The following is a 16,286-nucleotide window of genomic DNA, read 5'->3' on the forward strand; positions in this document are numbered from 1 at the left end:
TATTGAATTTATAACTTTAGTGTTGTGATGTGGCATGCGCTGAAGTGCCACCACGTTAGACATAACATACTTTATTAATATGTATTATGTTATCTAATAGTTAATATTTTCTTTTATCTTTTTCTTGCATGCAACACATGGAGAAATGGTATCCGTTCATCGTGAATGACAATGGCAAAGCTGGGCCAATGATTGCATTAAATGCTCTGATGAGACAAAACACTACTAGAACGACATGATGGTGCTGATGAGAATGAGGAGAGATAAATCTTTTGATTAAATTAACACCTAAGAATTGTCAAGCTTCCAAGGTTCGACAATTGACCTGAACTTCTGAGAATTTTCAAATTTCCAAGGATATCTGACGATCCAAAAACCCAATTGACCTGAACTTTTAAGGGTAGCTTCGCTTTTGTGTCCTCTATCCACCCATGGTTGGAACTATAAATTGAGCTCCTGATCATTGATAAAACGATCTTTAAGGTCACTTCCTCCTAGAGAGACATAATGAAACAAAGTGAAGTTTTGAAGGTCCATCAACTGTGTTGGTGTTTTGAGTGCTTAGGGGGATCAACATAGAAGTGGGAAAGCTGATCTGCATGAGGAAGATGTGTTGATCTCAATGGATTATAGGGATCTAAGGTTAGCATCTTGCCTTCTCTCAGTCATTCTTCAACAAGTTAGGATAGATCGTACATCATCCATATTCATCAACATCCATCAGGATCCCTATTTATCATCATCTACTATTTGTCTCAGTATCACCTACACCGTCTTGATCTCATCATGTGCTCCCTCTCTAACTATCTAATAAAACTTAAATCACTAATGTCATCCATTTAATCATTACTCTATTCCTACTTCTACATCCTTCATCACCGTGTCTGTTATGGTCATCACATCTCCCCTTCAAACTCAACTATTTCATACAAAACCCTAAAACATATATCTCTTATGATCATCATTCATTAGTTTTCGTCTTGTCTAATTGCCACTTTTTCAAAACTTCCTCCATCTCTCTCTCTCATTTTCACTAACTTCAATCATGATCCACTACTCTTATGATACTCAACCCGTTCTTATTTAAATAACTGCTATATCTATCTTTGACCACTATCTTGGTCCTACCACTCAAATCTCTTATCTTATATTTATTCCACCTCACCCTCGAATTCACCCTTCAGAGGGAGCTATCTATTCAAATCATTCGTGAGAAAAAGGTATACAGCTTTTATTGATTCAATTCAAATTTTATTGGCCTGATTTTACTCCTAAATTTGAGTGTATCAGATGGCTCATTACAATTTGAAAACTAATGATACTCTAAGTGATTTCGGAGTGAAGGTTTGTGAATGATGGACCATAGTGGTAACTAATGACATAAAGGTTCCATGAGAAGGTTGAGAAATCCTAAGTACCTTCCAGGGCATAATGTGTAGTTTTACACTTCAACTGTTGGCGACTCAACATAAGAATTAGGTTAGATTGATCTAAGATTAGTTACTCTGTTGTCAAAAAAATAGTTACTTGGCTTAAAGATTTATACATGTGCCTCAGGTATCATTTTCAAAATGTTATTGAACGATTGGAAATATTTTTAAATTATAGGTTTTTGTGAAAAATCCTGTCAAATAAAAAGCAGTAAAATACCAAAAAAATCTTCATGCCAGTCTTTATTCAGTTACCCCTTCTTCAAAATCTTCTCTTCTTGGGCACCTCGCCCTCTAAGTGTGATCGTGAGGGTGAGAAGACCATCTCGTTGTAAAGGAGGCACTTATCAAGCCAAAGATGAGGATATTTGATGTGTTGATGACTCTGGGGATACATCTAGAAGTTGGCAACTTTTATGGCTTGTAAAATTCATTAGAAGAAACCAAATTATCGAAGATTTGATTTTTCAAACATAAATTTTATCATAGAAAGGAATTTTTGTAAAGGTCTGTTATGGTTCATTTTAATTTCCCTTGAGTGATTCATCACCAGATCATCAATCAGGGGTGAAAAACCCAACAGTCAACACATGCATTCACTTATCCATACCTCATTATCTTTCCTAGCATTCTTAAAGTTAATTGGCCCACATACTTATGAAGGCTATTTATTCATCATCATTTCATGGCATCTAGTCAAGCTCGTAAGAATAATCATCTATTACTCTTTTGGGAAAGGATGTAGGATGCTTATGATAGAAAGGGGATGGGCTTATGAAAGGAAATCTAGCGATGGATAAATAAGACCACAAGTCCTCAGGATGCATTTAAACATCTAAAGGCGAGGAAAATGATGATTTTACAGCCCTATTTCTTAGCCTGGACAGGTCAATTGTCTTACAACTACTACGGTTGAGCAAAGCTCCAAATTCAAAATCTCAAAATGATCAATATGTGAAAACATAAACTTATTAAAATTTGAAGATAAACCCAATGAAGGTGGAAACACATCGGAAAACACTGGATGAAATTAAATAAATCGGCAAATATGGATAAGATATTGGGCGGTGCTGAGATCCATAGATTACATGTAGTGGTGTGCAAGGACAGCAGATGGCACAAGCAATGATGCTTAAGGGCCCCCCATGGGGCCATCGGCGGTGCACAAGGGTTCCAACCAGCTGCACGAGGGGTGGCAGATATCATCTAGTGATCCATTACAGCATTTCCCTATTTATAGGCCTTTGGAGGAGAGAGACAAAAAATGAAAATTCAACATTTTTAAATTAAAAATAAGAAAGGGAAATCCCAATAATAAATGGGTTGATGACAATATGGCACGATCTGGGTTCCAGTCATCTTCTCCCATGGTGCTGTCTCATCAAAAGGTGGGGCTGGGTGTTAATATATTTGCAGATTCAACTGATGTCTCCTTCGATGCAGTTGCGTCCTTCTCAAATGGTGGGTCTGGGGTGTAAAATGATGTTTTTAAGGTATCAGCAATAGAGATTAACGCTTCAGAACAAGGCAAAATCATGCTTCTAATCAACATCATATAACTTTTTTCGAGCTTGCTTTTTTCCTTAACTAACTTAACTTAATAGTTACACCGAGGCTCGTGGGCTGTCGGAATCGCTCTGTGGAAAAATCTCTCTCTATGTTCTCTCTTGCACGACACGTAGGCCGGTTGGGGGAACGTTGCTCTCGGTGTCCGCACAAAATATTCCAATTGGGTAAAGTCAAACTTCACGGGTATCTCAGAATCAGAAGATTACACCGCCGAGGAATAGACAAATTATGTTGAATTGGAGACCCAGATATGTATCCTTGCCAAACCGAGGGAGAAGCTTCCTCCCGACCCGTCGCGTTTAAACCAGCAGTCGAATGTCAAACTAGCGATTAAATGAAACCAAAGAAACCAAGGCGTAAGAGCAAGTTTCAAGAGGAAGAGCCAGGAGATGGGACTGCGCGTGCTGCTAAATCTCTCATGCTTCCTCGCCCTTTTAATCGCTTCGCAAGCCCAGCCAGGCACAGTTATCTTCAACTGGTCGATAGAAGCCGCTCATGGAAGCTTCAAGCGAGCCTCTCTTCTTCTTTCCCTTTGACGGAGAATTTGCCTCGCCGTTGCAGGGTTTATCAGCGTCGACTGTGGCTTGGAAAGGGTCGCAAACTACACAGATCAGACCTCCGGAATTCTCTACTCGCCGGACGAAGGAATCGTCGACAGCGGCATCCCCGTCGAAGTACCCTCTCGGCCCGCCATCCAAGATCTCTCGCGCAGGTCAGGCAATAAGTAATCTGAACGGTAGACGAGCACGGTAGAAAATCGACGAAACGGGTCTCCCGTTCCGTCATCCTTCGCGATGGGTTTTGAAATAGGTTTTGTCCCGTTTCCCGTTTCCTGGTTGAGACGACGATGGATTGCGCTCCATCCTGTATTATCTGTCATCCAGTCTCGGTTGATTTTGGCACGCCTGAACGATGACGCTGAAGAGTGGTTGACTTTATCGCTATCTCTATCTCTTCTCTATCGCCATATCTATATCAAGCTCTATCTCTATGTCTGTCTCTATCACTAGCTCTAACTCTATCTTTATATCTATCTCTATAAAGATACATGACGATGCGGAGCTTTCCCAATGGAACAAGAAACTGCTACTCTTTAGGGCCGACGATCGCCAGAGGAAAGTATTTGGTAAGGGCCGTCTTCTTATACGGCAACTACGACAATAAGAACCAACCGCCACAGTTCGACATCTACCTCGGCGTGAATCTATGGCAGACGGTGAAGACTATTTCCGACGATACAGTTTTCGCAGAGATTATTGCCGTTTCGCCCTCAGAGAAGTTGCAGGTTTGCCTGGTGAACACTGGCTCTGGAACGCCGTTTATATCTGTGTTGGAGGTCAGGCCTCTTCTCCAGACCATGTATCGCCAAGTCAATGAAACCTGGTCTTTCGTTCTGAGCGGCAAACGCGTCAACTATGGCGGAACAGTTATCATACGGTATATACGTTTATCTATCTATATATCTTTCTATTTCTATATTTATCTATCTCTCTGTGTCTCCGTATATCTATTTATTTTCCTAGGTGTTCTCATTCTCTGGTATATCACTGTAGGATAGGACGGGGGATAACGGAACGCAGTCCGTCATCTTTCACGACAAATGAATAAAAAAGGATTGATTTGTCTGTGCATCTATTTATCGAGTTATCTATCAGTCCATCTATATCTATCAATCTATCCATTTATCTAGCTAGCCAGCAAGCTATTTATCTATATCTTCATCCATCCATTTATCTATCTATCTATCTATCTATCTATCTATCTCTCTATCTATCTATCTATCTATCTATCTATCTATCTACCTATCTAGCTAGCTAGCTAGCTATCTATCTAGCTGTATATCTACCGATCAATCAGTCTATCTATCTATCTATCTATCTATCTCTCTATCTATCTATCTATCTATCTCTCTATCTATCTATCTATCTATCTATCTATCTACCTATCTAGCTAGCTAGCTAGCTAGCTATCTATCTAGCTGTATATCTACCGATCAATCAGTCTATCTATCTATCTATCTATCTATCTATCTATCTATCTATCTATCTATCTATCGATCTATCTATCCATCTATCTATCTATCTATCCATCGATCTATCCATCTATCTATCTATCCATCTATCTATCTATCTATCTATCTATCTATCTATCTATCTATCTATCTATCTATCTATCTATCTATCTATCTATCTATCTATCTATCTATCTATCTATCTATCTATCGATCTATCTATCCATCTATCTATCGATCGATCGATCTATCTAGCTGTTTATCTACCGTTCAATCTATCCATCTATCTATAGATCCATGCACCTATTAATGCTGCTAATGTTTATCATCCACTATCTTTCCTTCCGTTTTTTTTTACGGAAGCAACACTAAACTACCGTGCAGATACCCCGCGGACAAGTACGATCGACTATGGTTCGGAACCCTGAACCGAACGGGGTGGACTTCAGTGGCGGGTCAGGGGAACATTAGCCGATACGAGAATGACATTATTGAAGCACCGCCGGCGGTTCTGAGCACCGCAGTTATCTCCGACGACTTGTCCTTCAACGCCTCCGTCAACACAGGAGAGAGGGTCTACGTGTTCATGTCCTTCACTGAGCTCCAACGCCTTGGCCCCAAAGATATAAGGGAATTCACAGTCTATTACGACGGCAAATTTTGGTTTCGCAACTATAGGCCGGAGTACATGAAAGCCGGGTACCTCTACACAAGTAATGCGGGAACTGATACGTGGTTTCTCTTCACTCTCAACGCCACGGGGAACTCTACGCTGCCGCCGATGATGAATGCCCGTGAAGTTTATGGCCTTAGACAGCTGACCGAGACACCAACCGACGATGAAGACGGTGAGATGTTGTTCCTCCTCCGTTCTTCTTGTAGCTTTACTTCCTCGTCGTGTAGACCCACTTCTCACAAGCTAACCATCTCGTCAACGTCATCGACGTTCATGGCCATTTCGTTGATTTGGGCGATGACTGAGAACGACATCTTTCCATGATGACGAAGAGGTGATGAGTGGTCATTGTCTTTCCTGAAGCCTACTGATAAGGTAGGGTTGAAAGGAAGGTTGTTGATGTCGTTGACGAAAATGATGACGATTATAATGGTTAAAAATGACGTAGTGGACGAATTATACTTCATCATCAACGTTAACGTCATCGTCATCTAGAAACCGCCTTCCAGTTCTTCTGCCAACCGCGTTGACGAAAATGGTCGTCTGGAAATCGTCCTATTTATGATGAGGACGTTGGCAGTGGCTACTATTGACCCAGTGGAGAAAATAACAACCACTGTCAATCCCAGTTCAGTTGTTGACGAGGACGATGACTGTCATAAACAAAATTGTCAGTTGTATGATGATGGTTAACATTGACGCATTGGACAAACATCAACGACTCGTCCAGGCCATCACCATGCATTGTCCGGTCATTACTCCAGTTGAGCCGTTGACGAGGACGATGACTGTCATTAACAAAGTTGTCAGTTTTACGATGACGGTTAATATTGGATGCCGTGGACAAACATGAATTATTTGTCTGCCTCATCGTCATCCAGACGTCCCGGCTCATCATTCCAGTTTAGTCGTTGACGAGAACGATGACTGTCATTTGACGACGATTAACATTTATGCTGTTGACAAAACAGTAACCACTCGTCAACGTCATCGTCATCTTTATTTAGATATCCTAACTTACTGCTTCATTCTGTGTTCTTTGCGTTCTTGCTGACAAGGCTGTCTGTGGGGACAGTGGAAACAATCTCGCAGATAAAGGGTTTCTACAAGGTGGTGAGGAATTGGCAAGGTGATCCATGCTTTCCGCAGGAGTTCTCTTGGAATGGGGTTGTCTGCAAAGTTGATGACACAGGGAACCCCCGGATACAAGCTCTGTGAGTCAATTCCCTTAATTTACAATGCTGGAACAGTCTTTCTGATTAATTTAAATTTTTTGGCAGAAATCTATCTGGCAGCGGTCTGGAGGGAAGAATTAACCCGCTTCTAGCCAATCTCGTCTACCTAACTTCGTTGTAAGGATTATCCAACCCTCACTCCACCATTTCGAAAAATATGGCCCTATGCGACAGCAGATATTAAAAACTACTGTTTTATTGTATAAATGATGCAGGGACCTTTCAAACAACAATTTGACCGGAGAAATCCCTGCTGAGATTGCAAAGCTTAGGAGTCTTAGAGTCTTGTAAGTTACACTCCCCTTTTGATTTTTCTTAATTCTAGGTTCCAAAATGTTTGAGCGCAATTTGAGAAAAAACAATTTTCTTTCTTATAGAGACCTCAGGAATAACCAATTGTCTGGAGCCATTCCCCAAGTTCTTTACCAGAGATCACAGAGTGGCACTTTATTACTGAGGTTAGCCTTCTGACTTCGATTACTCTTTTTGGTGTTTCCTCTGCGCAATACGATAGCTCACTCTCTAATAAAAAATAGTAAAAATGGATCGTCAGGATATCCTGTGTTATATTTTTCATCTCGATCCATATTGATAGTAGCTCGATATCGTGTTTCTGACAGTTGAAAATAATATATAATATACTGAGACTTAGAAGATAAGCCACTGCGATAAAATAATTGGAATAGTTGAAATAAATTAAACTGAAATTTCCTAGTTCTGTCAGAACACCTCTCAGCTGTGCTGGGGGGCTATTTACCTTTTTAATGAAGGCGAGGATGCTGATGTTCATGATAATTATTAAATGGATTGAGAAAGAAAGTGTCATTAATGGGTAAAGAGATGGTAGTAGAAATAGGACCTAATTAGAGATTTATTAATCTGTAGGTTACTAGATCACCAAGTTCTTACTATCCGAATACGAGAACTTCTCTAGGGACCCAAACCCTGATTGAAGAAATTGAAGAGAAGTGGTCCTGATCCCTGATAGAAGTGAATTATAACCAAATGAAAAATGTTTTTTCCTTTTAAATGAATATATATATATATATGCGTGCAAATGCTTCTATCAGAGCGCTGGTCGGTAAAAATATAGTCTCATGAATGAAACTACCCGGGTATTCTTTGATTTATCTTATTTTTTCCTCTATATTTACAGTATAGATGGGAACACAAATCTTTGTAACCAACCAGGGTCGTGTGTACCCGCTGCAACTCCCAAAAAAAAGAAGTACGTTGTTCCAGTAATTGCTGGAGTTTTATCCTCGTCTTTCGTCGCCGCTGCACTCGTCTTTCTGCTATGTCGGATGAAAAGAAAAGAACAAAAAACAGAGAGAAACCCACAGGGAAGTACGTATCTGATAACAATATTTACTCATTTATTGTCTTCGTTGTACTTAATCTTGCTTCGATCTTTGTTTTCTTTCTTTTTTTTCTAGCGCCGGAGATACATCTGTTGGGTTCCGGGGGGAACGCTGTCTCACTTGTTAAGACTAAACACCAAGATCTGGATTCGAAGAGAGGGAGTTTTTCATTTCAAGATATTGTGAAAATCACGCGGAACTTTGAGCGGATGATAGGCAGAGGAGGCTTTGGAATTGTGTACTACGGAACTTTCAATGATGGAACTGAAGTAGCGGTGAAGATGGTTTTAAGTTCATCCCAAGGCGCAAAAGAATTTGAAGCAGAGGTAATTCACTTACATCTTGCCATCGGAATAGAGCCAATTTATCGATAAAATAAGAATGTTTCCCCAAGTCGTGATTTTTATTACCAGATCTAAACAGTAAAATCAATTATTTCTAGGCTAAAATCTTGACCCGGGTGCATCATAAGAGTCTGGTATCTCTGCTGGGCTATTGCGACGACAAGAATAATCTAGCACTTGTCTACGAGTACATGCCGAAAGGATCGCTAGCTGATATTTTATCCGGTCTGTTAAACCATTTTGCGCAACTTACATTTTTCTAAATCATTTTCCTTCCTATCATATTTTCTCACTTGCATGATTTTTTTAATTTCTGTACGCAAATAAAAGACGAGGGAACGGACGGTGCCGGATTGAATTGGGAGGTTCGACTAAAAATTGCCAGCGAGGTGGCTCAGGGTATGCATTTTTCCAAACCCACAATTTATTTTAGTTGTACTAATTTAAATTTTGTCTGTCTTGACCAAAGTAGACACAACTGACGTTTTTTAAAATGTTTTTACTTCAGGGCTGGAGTATCTGCATTGCTTCTGTAAGCCAAGCGTGGTGCACAGAGATGTAAAATCAAGAAACATTTTATTAGATGAAAAGCTTCACGCAAAACTAGGGGATTTTGGTCTCTCTAAGGCATTTACTACGGACGATGCCACTCATATGTCAACAAAAGTTGCAGGCACCCCTGGCTATCTTGACCCAGAGTAAGAAAGGCTCCTAACTGATTTTCCAGAAAAAAAAAATAAACATTTAATAAAGTAAAAATCAGTGCTTTAGAGACTTTTATTATCATTTTTACAACAATCTACAATGTGCCTCTGCATTTAGCATTGGGTAATCGTCGTACAATGACTGTCTTAGTTCTACCGTATGTTTTGTTTCATTTATTCTGGAACACAAACAAGACCTTTGGATTATAGACCTTGCACTTTACTTATTTCCAACATTCAAAGGTTGTTCCTGGATAATCTGAATTTTGAATTATTCAACAATTTCATTTTACCACGTTCAATAATATCCAGACCAGTCAACATTTCTATGATTCGATGCAACAACAAGCAATTTTATTGGTTAGTTAATTGGTCACAAGTAAATCTTTTAAGTGCGTTGGATTAGAATTATTCTGGATAATGGAGTCTTATCTTTTGGGCAGGTACTACCAAAGTTACAGGCTGACTGAAAAGAGTGATGTGTACAGCTTTGGCATTGTCCTATGGGAGATTATATCCGGACTGCCTCCAGTCAGTAGTGACCCACAAGGTGGTCAGGTTTTGCCATGGCTGATATCCAGAGCTGAAAGAGGAGACATATCCAGCATAGCTGACAAAAGGATGAAGGGAATGTATGACTTAAATTCTATCTGGAAGGCTGTGGAAATTGCTATGGCGTGTGTATCACCTGAGTCTACCAGTCGACCGAGGATGAACGAAGTGGCTATGCAGTTGAAGGAGTGCTGTGAATTTGCAACTTCAAGAGAGATGCCATCCTTAAGTTCTCAAATGTCAAATCCAAATGAGGTAATGCCCAGTGATTTTGGTTATGAAGCCATCCCATCAGCCAGATAGCAAGGTAAATGCCATCAAATATGATACATAAAGAAGTGTATGTACATTGCAGTATCATGGTCACGGATGTGGTCTAGAGTCTCTTGATCAAGGAAACAAAAGAAAATTTAATGCAATGAACATTTTAAGGAAAATTTTATACAACACCTTCCTTGAGCTCTTTGAATAAACTTTTCTTACACTAAATGATTAAATATTGCAAAATGCTCTACTTGTGCTCTTGTCTTACCGATTTCCTATTATCTGGTAGATTGCTCAAAAAGTTATACTTTTAGAGCATCCCCGAAAAGCGTTTAGATCCTTGAGGAATTTATTTATATCTCCATACTTCATATTATTGTGAACATATTATATAATGATAATACATTGTAATCATATTTTAGTCATAAAGGATATTAGTAGCTATTGGGTTTTCAATCTGTATTCTCAACATTTTTCATCTTTTTAATTACCATAAAATCACATATATTTTAATTCTAATTCAAATATTACAAAAGTTAAATCCCAATAATTAACCTATTCATCACATTTTTCTAATAAATAGTAAATTTAAGACAAGAAATATTAATAAATAGATATCGAAGCCATCAAATGATATCAGGAAATTATTGGTTGTTTTATTTTCACTAGAATAATTAAATGGGCTACATTTCCTGTTTCCTATTGAAGTAACACATTTTTGTAAGTCATAAAAAGTAGGCATTAGTTCAACACAAAGATTAAATCAGTAGTTTACGGAAAAGAGTTTCTTTAAGAGGAATTTTCAACTTCAATATTAAACTAAAAGTTCACAAAGTTTGATATTAACTTAATGTAAATTTAAGAATTAAATGTGGATGGAAGAATATCCCTCTAATCCATTTTGAAATACTCATATTTTGGAATTTTCCACTTGTATGCAACAGTTTTTACTAGAGGAACTAGTACCAATATTTGTTGACCAAAGAAACTGAATTTATTCACTTGAGGATTAGGCTTTATCAACTCATCTCTGTGTAAAATTATTATTCAAATGTATGCACAAAAAATTAACAAGAATGATACACATGTCTAGAAGGTCACACACATACGAGTAAACGGGCATTGGCGGATATACTTGACTTAAGGGACTTTGAGTAAAAGTTAATTCAATTGAAAATAAGGGAGAGGCACCAATTTAGGTGCTCATGCCAGCTAAAATGTGGGCATTTCTTCTTTCTCTCTTATTCTGTCAGCTAAAAGAAAGTCTTGATGGTGGAAAGATCAACTTATGTCTTCAAGAAGAGTTGGAGAAGAGGAAGTGGATATCCAAGAGTCAATTGATAGTGTGGATACTTGTTGAGTCAGAAACATGAATGGCTTTAGAAACCTCTCCCGGGGAGCAATTAAAGGCTTCAAAAAGTTCCCCACAAGGTATTCATATGGGTCAATAAAAATTAATTGCCTAATAACACCCAAATGTATATTCCTTCTTTTAAAAGGTGTCAAATCTGCTTCATTCAACCCCAGATTTTCAGCATTTGCTGCTACAGAATAAACCAATTTAAAATAGAAACGGTTGCTTGATAAGGCATCAGTTCCAATATAATAAGTGTTTCCTCATAAGAACGCCAATGGCTTCTAGGATGATTCCCCTACTTGTGCCTCATAAAAAGAACTAGAAGTTTGGTGAATCATAACCCTGATTCTATACTATCCATTATGAATGAATGGATTCTCTATCTTAAATGATTGGTTCAAGGTATGTAAAAACAAGAAAAAAAGATTGAACTAGATGAAAGCCGTATGTATGGCTTGGAGGGAGATATTTCATATCTTTTGAAATCCACCCTACAATATGGTGTCAAAAAGCCAAAATAAGTGATTAATTTTTAGCCCTTGTATAAAGATGATTCTTAAACCTCTGAGATAAATTTGTAATGTTATTACTATTTTTGTAATACATACTGTCTACTCAAGCTTGTAGTAGTGGACACAACCACCAAGGATAAAACTTTTTTGTGTTTAACAACGGCTACCCAATATTCGGGAGATCCTTTACCCGAACCCATACGTGTTTCTGCAGGTCTTAGTGTAACTGGTTTATCGGGAAATAAACGTACCCAAATTTTTCCACCACGACGTGCATATCGGCTGATTGCTCTTCGTCCGGCTTCTATTTGTCTGGCTGTGATCCCTGGTCTAAACCTAATTCTTCGTAAAGAGAAACAGAGAGGGAAAGACTTGGGCCTTTTTTAATACTTAATTCTAAGAAGTAACCATAGGTTCTCAAAAACAAAGCCTATAATTCTTCAAACTAGGTATTTTTCAATATGTTACAAACTCCAGTGATCTCCGTTACATACATTGAGTAATGAAATGGTAGACTAGGGTTTGATGATTAACCATACATTGAGTCATTTGGGAGTCTTAAACAAACAAAAGATCATTCATATACAATAACCAATCACATTAAAGGTCCCATGAAAGAGTTCAGTTAATACTAAAAATCTTCTACAGCACGAGGTGCCAAGCTACACCCCATGGGATGAAAACTTAACCTATTGATTGGGTTGAATCAACCCTTAATTAATTAATATATATGTTGATATATTTAATTAATCATGTTGGTAATTATTTTTTTTGGGAAAAAATGTATATACAAAAATCCTCACTACTCAAGATATGATTTAATGGCATTATCTTCATTGAATCAATCTCCTCTTCTAACAAAGGCACATGATTTCGTCTTAAACCACCCAATCATTTTGACATAATACTTGTATGAATCTTAAAATTAGACACCAGTAAGTCATAATCAAAATATAATCATCCATCCACAACATGCCCCTAGTGAATCATGTCAATAGATCACCTAAACAACCATGACATGAATCTACCCAATTGATGTTTTGGTATAATTCCATTCAGGGATTCATATGTATCAATTCAATGAATTTTTTCTTTAAAAAGAAACCACCATCTATCCTTAGTATCCACACACTAATGACCATAGGATCGGCCATAGTCATCATATAAGTAGGATTAGTTGTCGTTATTCTATCTTGATAATTAAAGTCCATCTCAACTATCCATCTGATAAGAATATTCAAAATATATAATTAAAGACTGTTAAGAAATATATTATGATATGATCATAATTCATCAGATCACTGCAGGCATTCATGGACTTCATCATAAACATCACACAAGAATAATATGGAATAAACAGTTCTTTCAATGAACATAAAGAAAACATGGTAGTGTTATTGGCTGGATGGCCATGGGACATCACTACCCACCCTTGTGGCTCTATTGATTAAACCTCCATGAGAAAGAAATTACACCACCACATGTCACGTTGAGGCTACCACTGCCCTAGGCCACACAGCTAAATACCATTTTGGGGCAAAAGGATTATTATTGATAATTGGGTGGCCCCCTTTTTGACATTACTTATCTATAATAATCTCATGGTGCCAAATTGCTCAATTTTTTGTTAGAATTTCTACCCAAAAGTTGAACCCCCTTCATGCTGAGAGTTTCGGGTGTTAATTAATTCCCCATTTGGAACAATTTTTGCTCTAAACCATGAAACCTGTTTTCTGTGAAGTAATTTGAGGGAAATTACAATGCAAAAATCGACAGTGATCATTTATGATGGAGCAAGTACATGCTAAAAATCAATGAAAAGATCTATCAATTTATTGAAGAAAAGAAAACAATAAAAAACACAATATGTTAAATGAGGGAAATGCATCTTGATGTGAGGATCATCATTTGTAGTTGCGTGAGGATAAAATAATTGTTTGATATTTTAAGCACTGGCATGAGACTGATAAAACTTCTCACTTCTCCCAGATAATAAGATTTTGAAAGCATTAGTGTAAAGCATTAACGATAAAGTAACCACATTGTCCACTTGACTTCTATCTGTCATGAATCGAACGGCTATCTTGGGCTGAACACCTATTTTTAAATGATCAACTCAAGTGTGAATTCTGCAAGTTAGTATTGAATTCCCACATCCTTAACTTAATTTTTTCAGAATCAGTGGTTACGTTCTAACACATTTTAAAAAAAGACTATAAAAAATCAATAGTAGAAAAATTGTGTAGCTTTATTGTAGAGAAAACAATAATGGGAAAGGCATTGAAATTCGATTATTACTTGCTTCAAAAAATAGAATTCATAATTCTACTAGTGGATGACACTAAACTCATAAAATATTAACAAAATAAAGTTAACACTGCATTTTTTTTGGCAAAAAACACGGTGCTGGGTATGGCCAACCCTGAGGTTGTGCCCGTAGACCGATCTAACCGTGCCCTGGACGCCACCCAAGGGGATTTTATTTATAAAGTGAAGTGTTTATCAATGTTTATAGGTGTGGAGAGAGTATAAATATTCCAATTACACTCGGATCCCACTCGTCCACGCCCATGTGCAGGAAAGGAAACGATACAGATGTGATACCTTGCAAGTGCTCGGAGAAGTGCTCGCGTCAACGCATCACACGAGCCCCCCACATGATGATGGTGGAGAGATAATGGAGATGTCCCTACCTTTAACAAGCGCATGCGTGGCGAGGACCTCATCCAAGGTGGGCGCAGTCCACCCCGCTGTCGTGATCGTTGGATCATGTGTGAGCGCTCCCACCTCGAGTGCTCCACGCGACCCGCCACTCCCTAGGGTGACGTAGGACGGCTACGGAATGGACGACGAAGGAATGGACGAATGGGTTGACGGGACAGACTAGGGGTAGATGGACGACTAGGGATGGATCAGATACTAGATGATAAAACAGCCACAGAAATCACACGGTCGAATTCGGACTTTAAAACCGATGAAAATCTGGTGGTGCAGCTCCGACCCTTATCGAGGGCGGGAGTACTGTCTTCCCCCACCGCGACGATGCCTAAGCACCGAAATCAATATCCGAATTCACGTCGCGAAGAAACACTCGAGAAAGAGAGAGAAGAAGTAGAAATCCAAACCAAATCTAATTCTGACGGCGGTGGAAACTTCTCGAGAAAACACTGGACGGAGAACACTTTCGACACCAAAGAGTTCAGGCGTACCTCAGCACCGTAGTGCGTGAAGAGGATGCGGAAAATTCTGATCGTGACGAGGCTGGGCGAATCCGGGCGTTGAGCAGCCCACTGGATGAGGAAGATTTTGGGCGTTCCGGGCGTTGAACGGCCCTGGTAGTGAGTAGATGTCGTTGTCGTAGAGTCAGGCGTACGGGAATACTGGCGCGCGCGAAGCGGAGTGCGCGGAAGGCGTGCAACGCACCCAGAGCGCGTGTAGCGCGTGCGGCTCGAAGCGTTGGACGACGTCGACAACGTCCGGCGTCGCCGGTGTCGAAGTCTTACGGGGCGGCATGGGCGGCCCTGGTTGGGGCGGCCCCAAGCGGGCAGCCTGGGGGCTGCCTGGGCGGCCCTGGCAGGGGCGGCCTGGGTGGCCCTGGTTGGGGCAGCCTGGGCGGCCTTTGGGCGGCCCCAAGCGGGCGGCCCTAGTAGGGGCGGCCTGGGCGGCCCTGGTTGGGTCGGCCTAGGCGCCTTTGGGTGGCCCCAAGCGGGCGGCCTGGGAGCGGCCTTGGCGGCCCTGGCAGGGGGGGCCTGGGCAGCCTTTGGGCTGCCTCGAGCGGGCGGCCTGGGGGTGGCCTTGGGCGTCCTTTGGAAGGCGAGAGAGAGAGAGGGAGAGAGAGAGAGGGAGAGAGAGAGAGGGAGAGAGAGAGAGAGAGAGAGAGAGAGAGAGAGAGAGAGAGAGAGAGAGAGAGAGAGAGAGAGGATGGAAAGAGAGGATGGAAGGCCGACATCGCGAGGCGGCGGCGGCGGCGGAGGCGGCGGGGGTAGGGTTGAAGAAGGGATAGGGAGGCTTGGGCAGTCCTCCAAGAAGAGTTAAACAAAACTCGACTCTTGAATTATGACTGCCTAAGTGTTTCTTGAAAACAATGGCCTTTATATATAGGCCTTGGAGGAAAGAGAAAATGACGAGAAATTAGAGACGAGAAATTAAAAACGTGCTTCATGTCACACCAAAAGGCAGTTGTTGATCTGCCTCTGGTGACGTGTCATGACACGCGTAGGGACGTGCGCGGGTGGAGACGTGTGTGATGATGGTTGCAGCGTGTTCGTGGC

The 16,286-nt window shown here is 40.1% G+C and overlaps 1 protein-coding gene across 1 annotated transcript; it reads left to right on the forward strand.

Annotated features, from left to right (window-relative positions):
• Window positions 1-3,268: 3,268 nt before the first annotated feature.
• Window positions 3,269-10,319, forward strand: LOC144700600 (LRR receptor-like serine/threonine-protein kinase IOS1). The gene is made up of 14 exons (XM_078572041.1): window positions 3,269-3,458; window positions 3,561-3,711; window positions 4,044-4,436; window positions 5,395-5,858; window positions 6,762-6,900; window positions 6,967-7,038; window positions 7,137-7,208; window positions 7,299-7,379; window positions 8,078-8,268; window positions 8,358-8,608; window positions 8,725-8,851; window positions 8,957-9,025; window positions 9,135-9,324; window positions 9,774-10,319. The coding sequence occupies exons 1-14, from the start codon at window positions 3,389-3,391 to the stop codon at window positions 10,183-10,185; spliced, it is 2,682 nt and encodes an 893-aa protein (XP_078428167.1). The 5' UTR covers window positions 3,269-3,388; the 3' UTR covers window positions 10,186-10,319.
• The last annotated feature ends 5,967 nt before the right edge of the window (window positions 10,320-16,286 follow it).

This window comes from Wolffia australiana, chromosome 3 (assembly GCF_029677425.1).
Source record: "Wolffia australiana isolate 7733 chromosome 3, ASM2967742v1".
NCBI classification, from domain to species: domain Eukaryota; kingdom Viridiplantae; phylum Streptophyta; class Magnoliopsida; order Alismatales; family Araceae; genus Wolffia; species Wolffia australiana.

What these genes read in the sequence shown, in the direction of transcription:
- LOC144700600 (XM_078572041.1), top strand. Translation starts at nt 3,389, where the DNA reads ATGGGACTGCGCGTGCTGCTAAATCTCTCATGCTTCCTCGCCCTTTTA. An exon ending in GGCGGAACAGTTATCATACG is followed by an intron (nt 4,437 to 5,394) that starts GTATATACGTTT and finishes ACTACCGTGCAG; the next exon opens with ATACCCCGCGGACAAGTACG. An exon ending in GCTAGCTGATATTTTATCCG is followed by an intron (nt 8,852 to 8,956) that starts GTCTGTTAAACC and finishes CGCAAATAAAAG; the next exon opens with ACGAGGGAACGGACGGTGCC.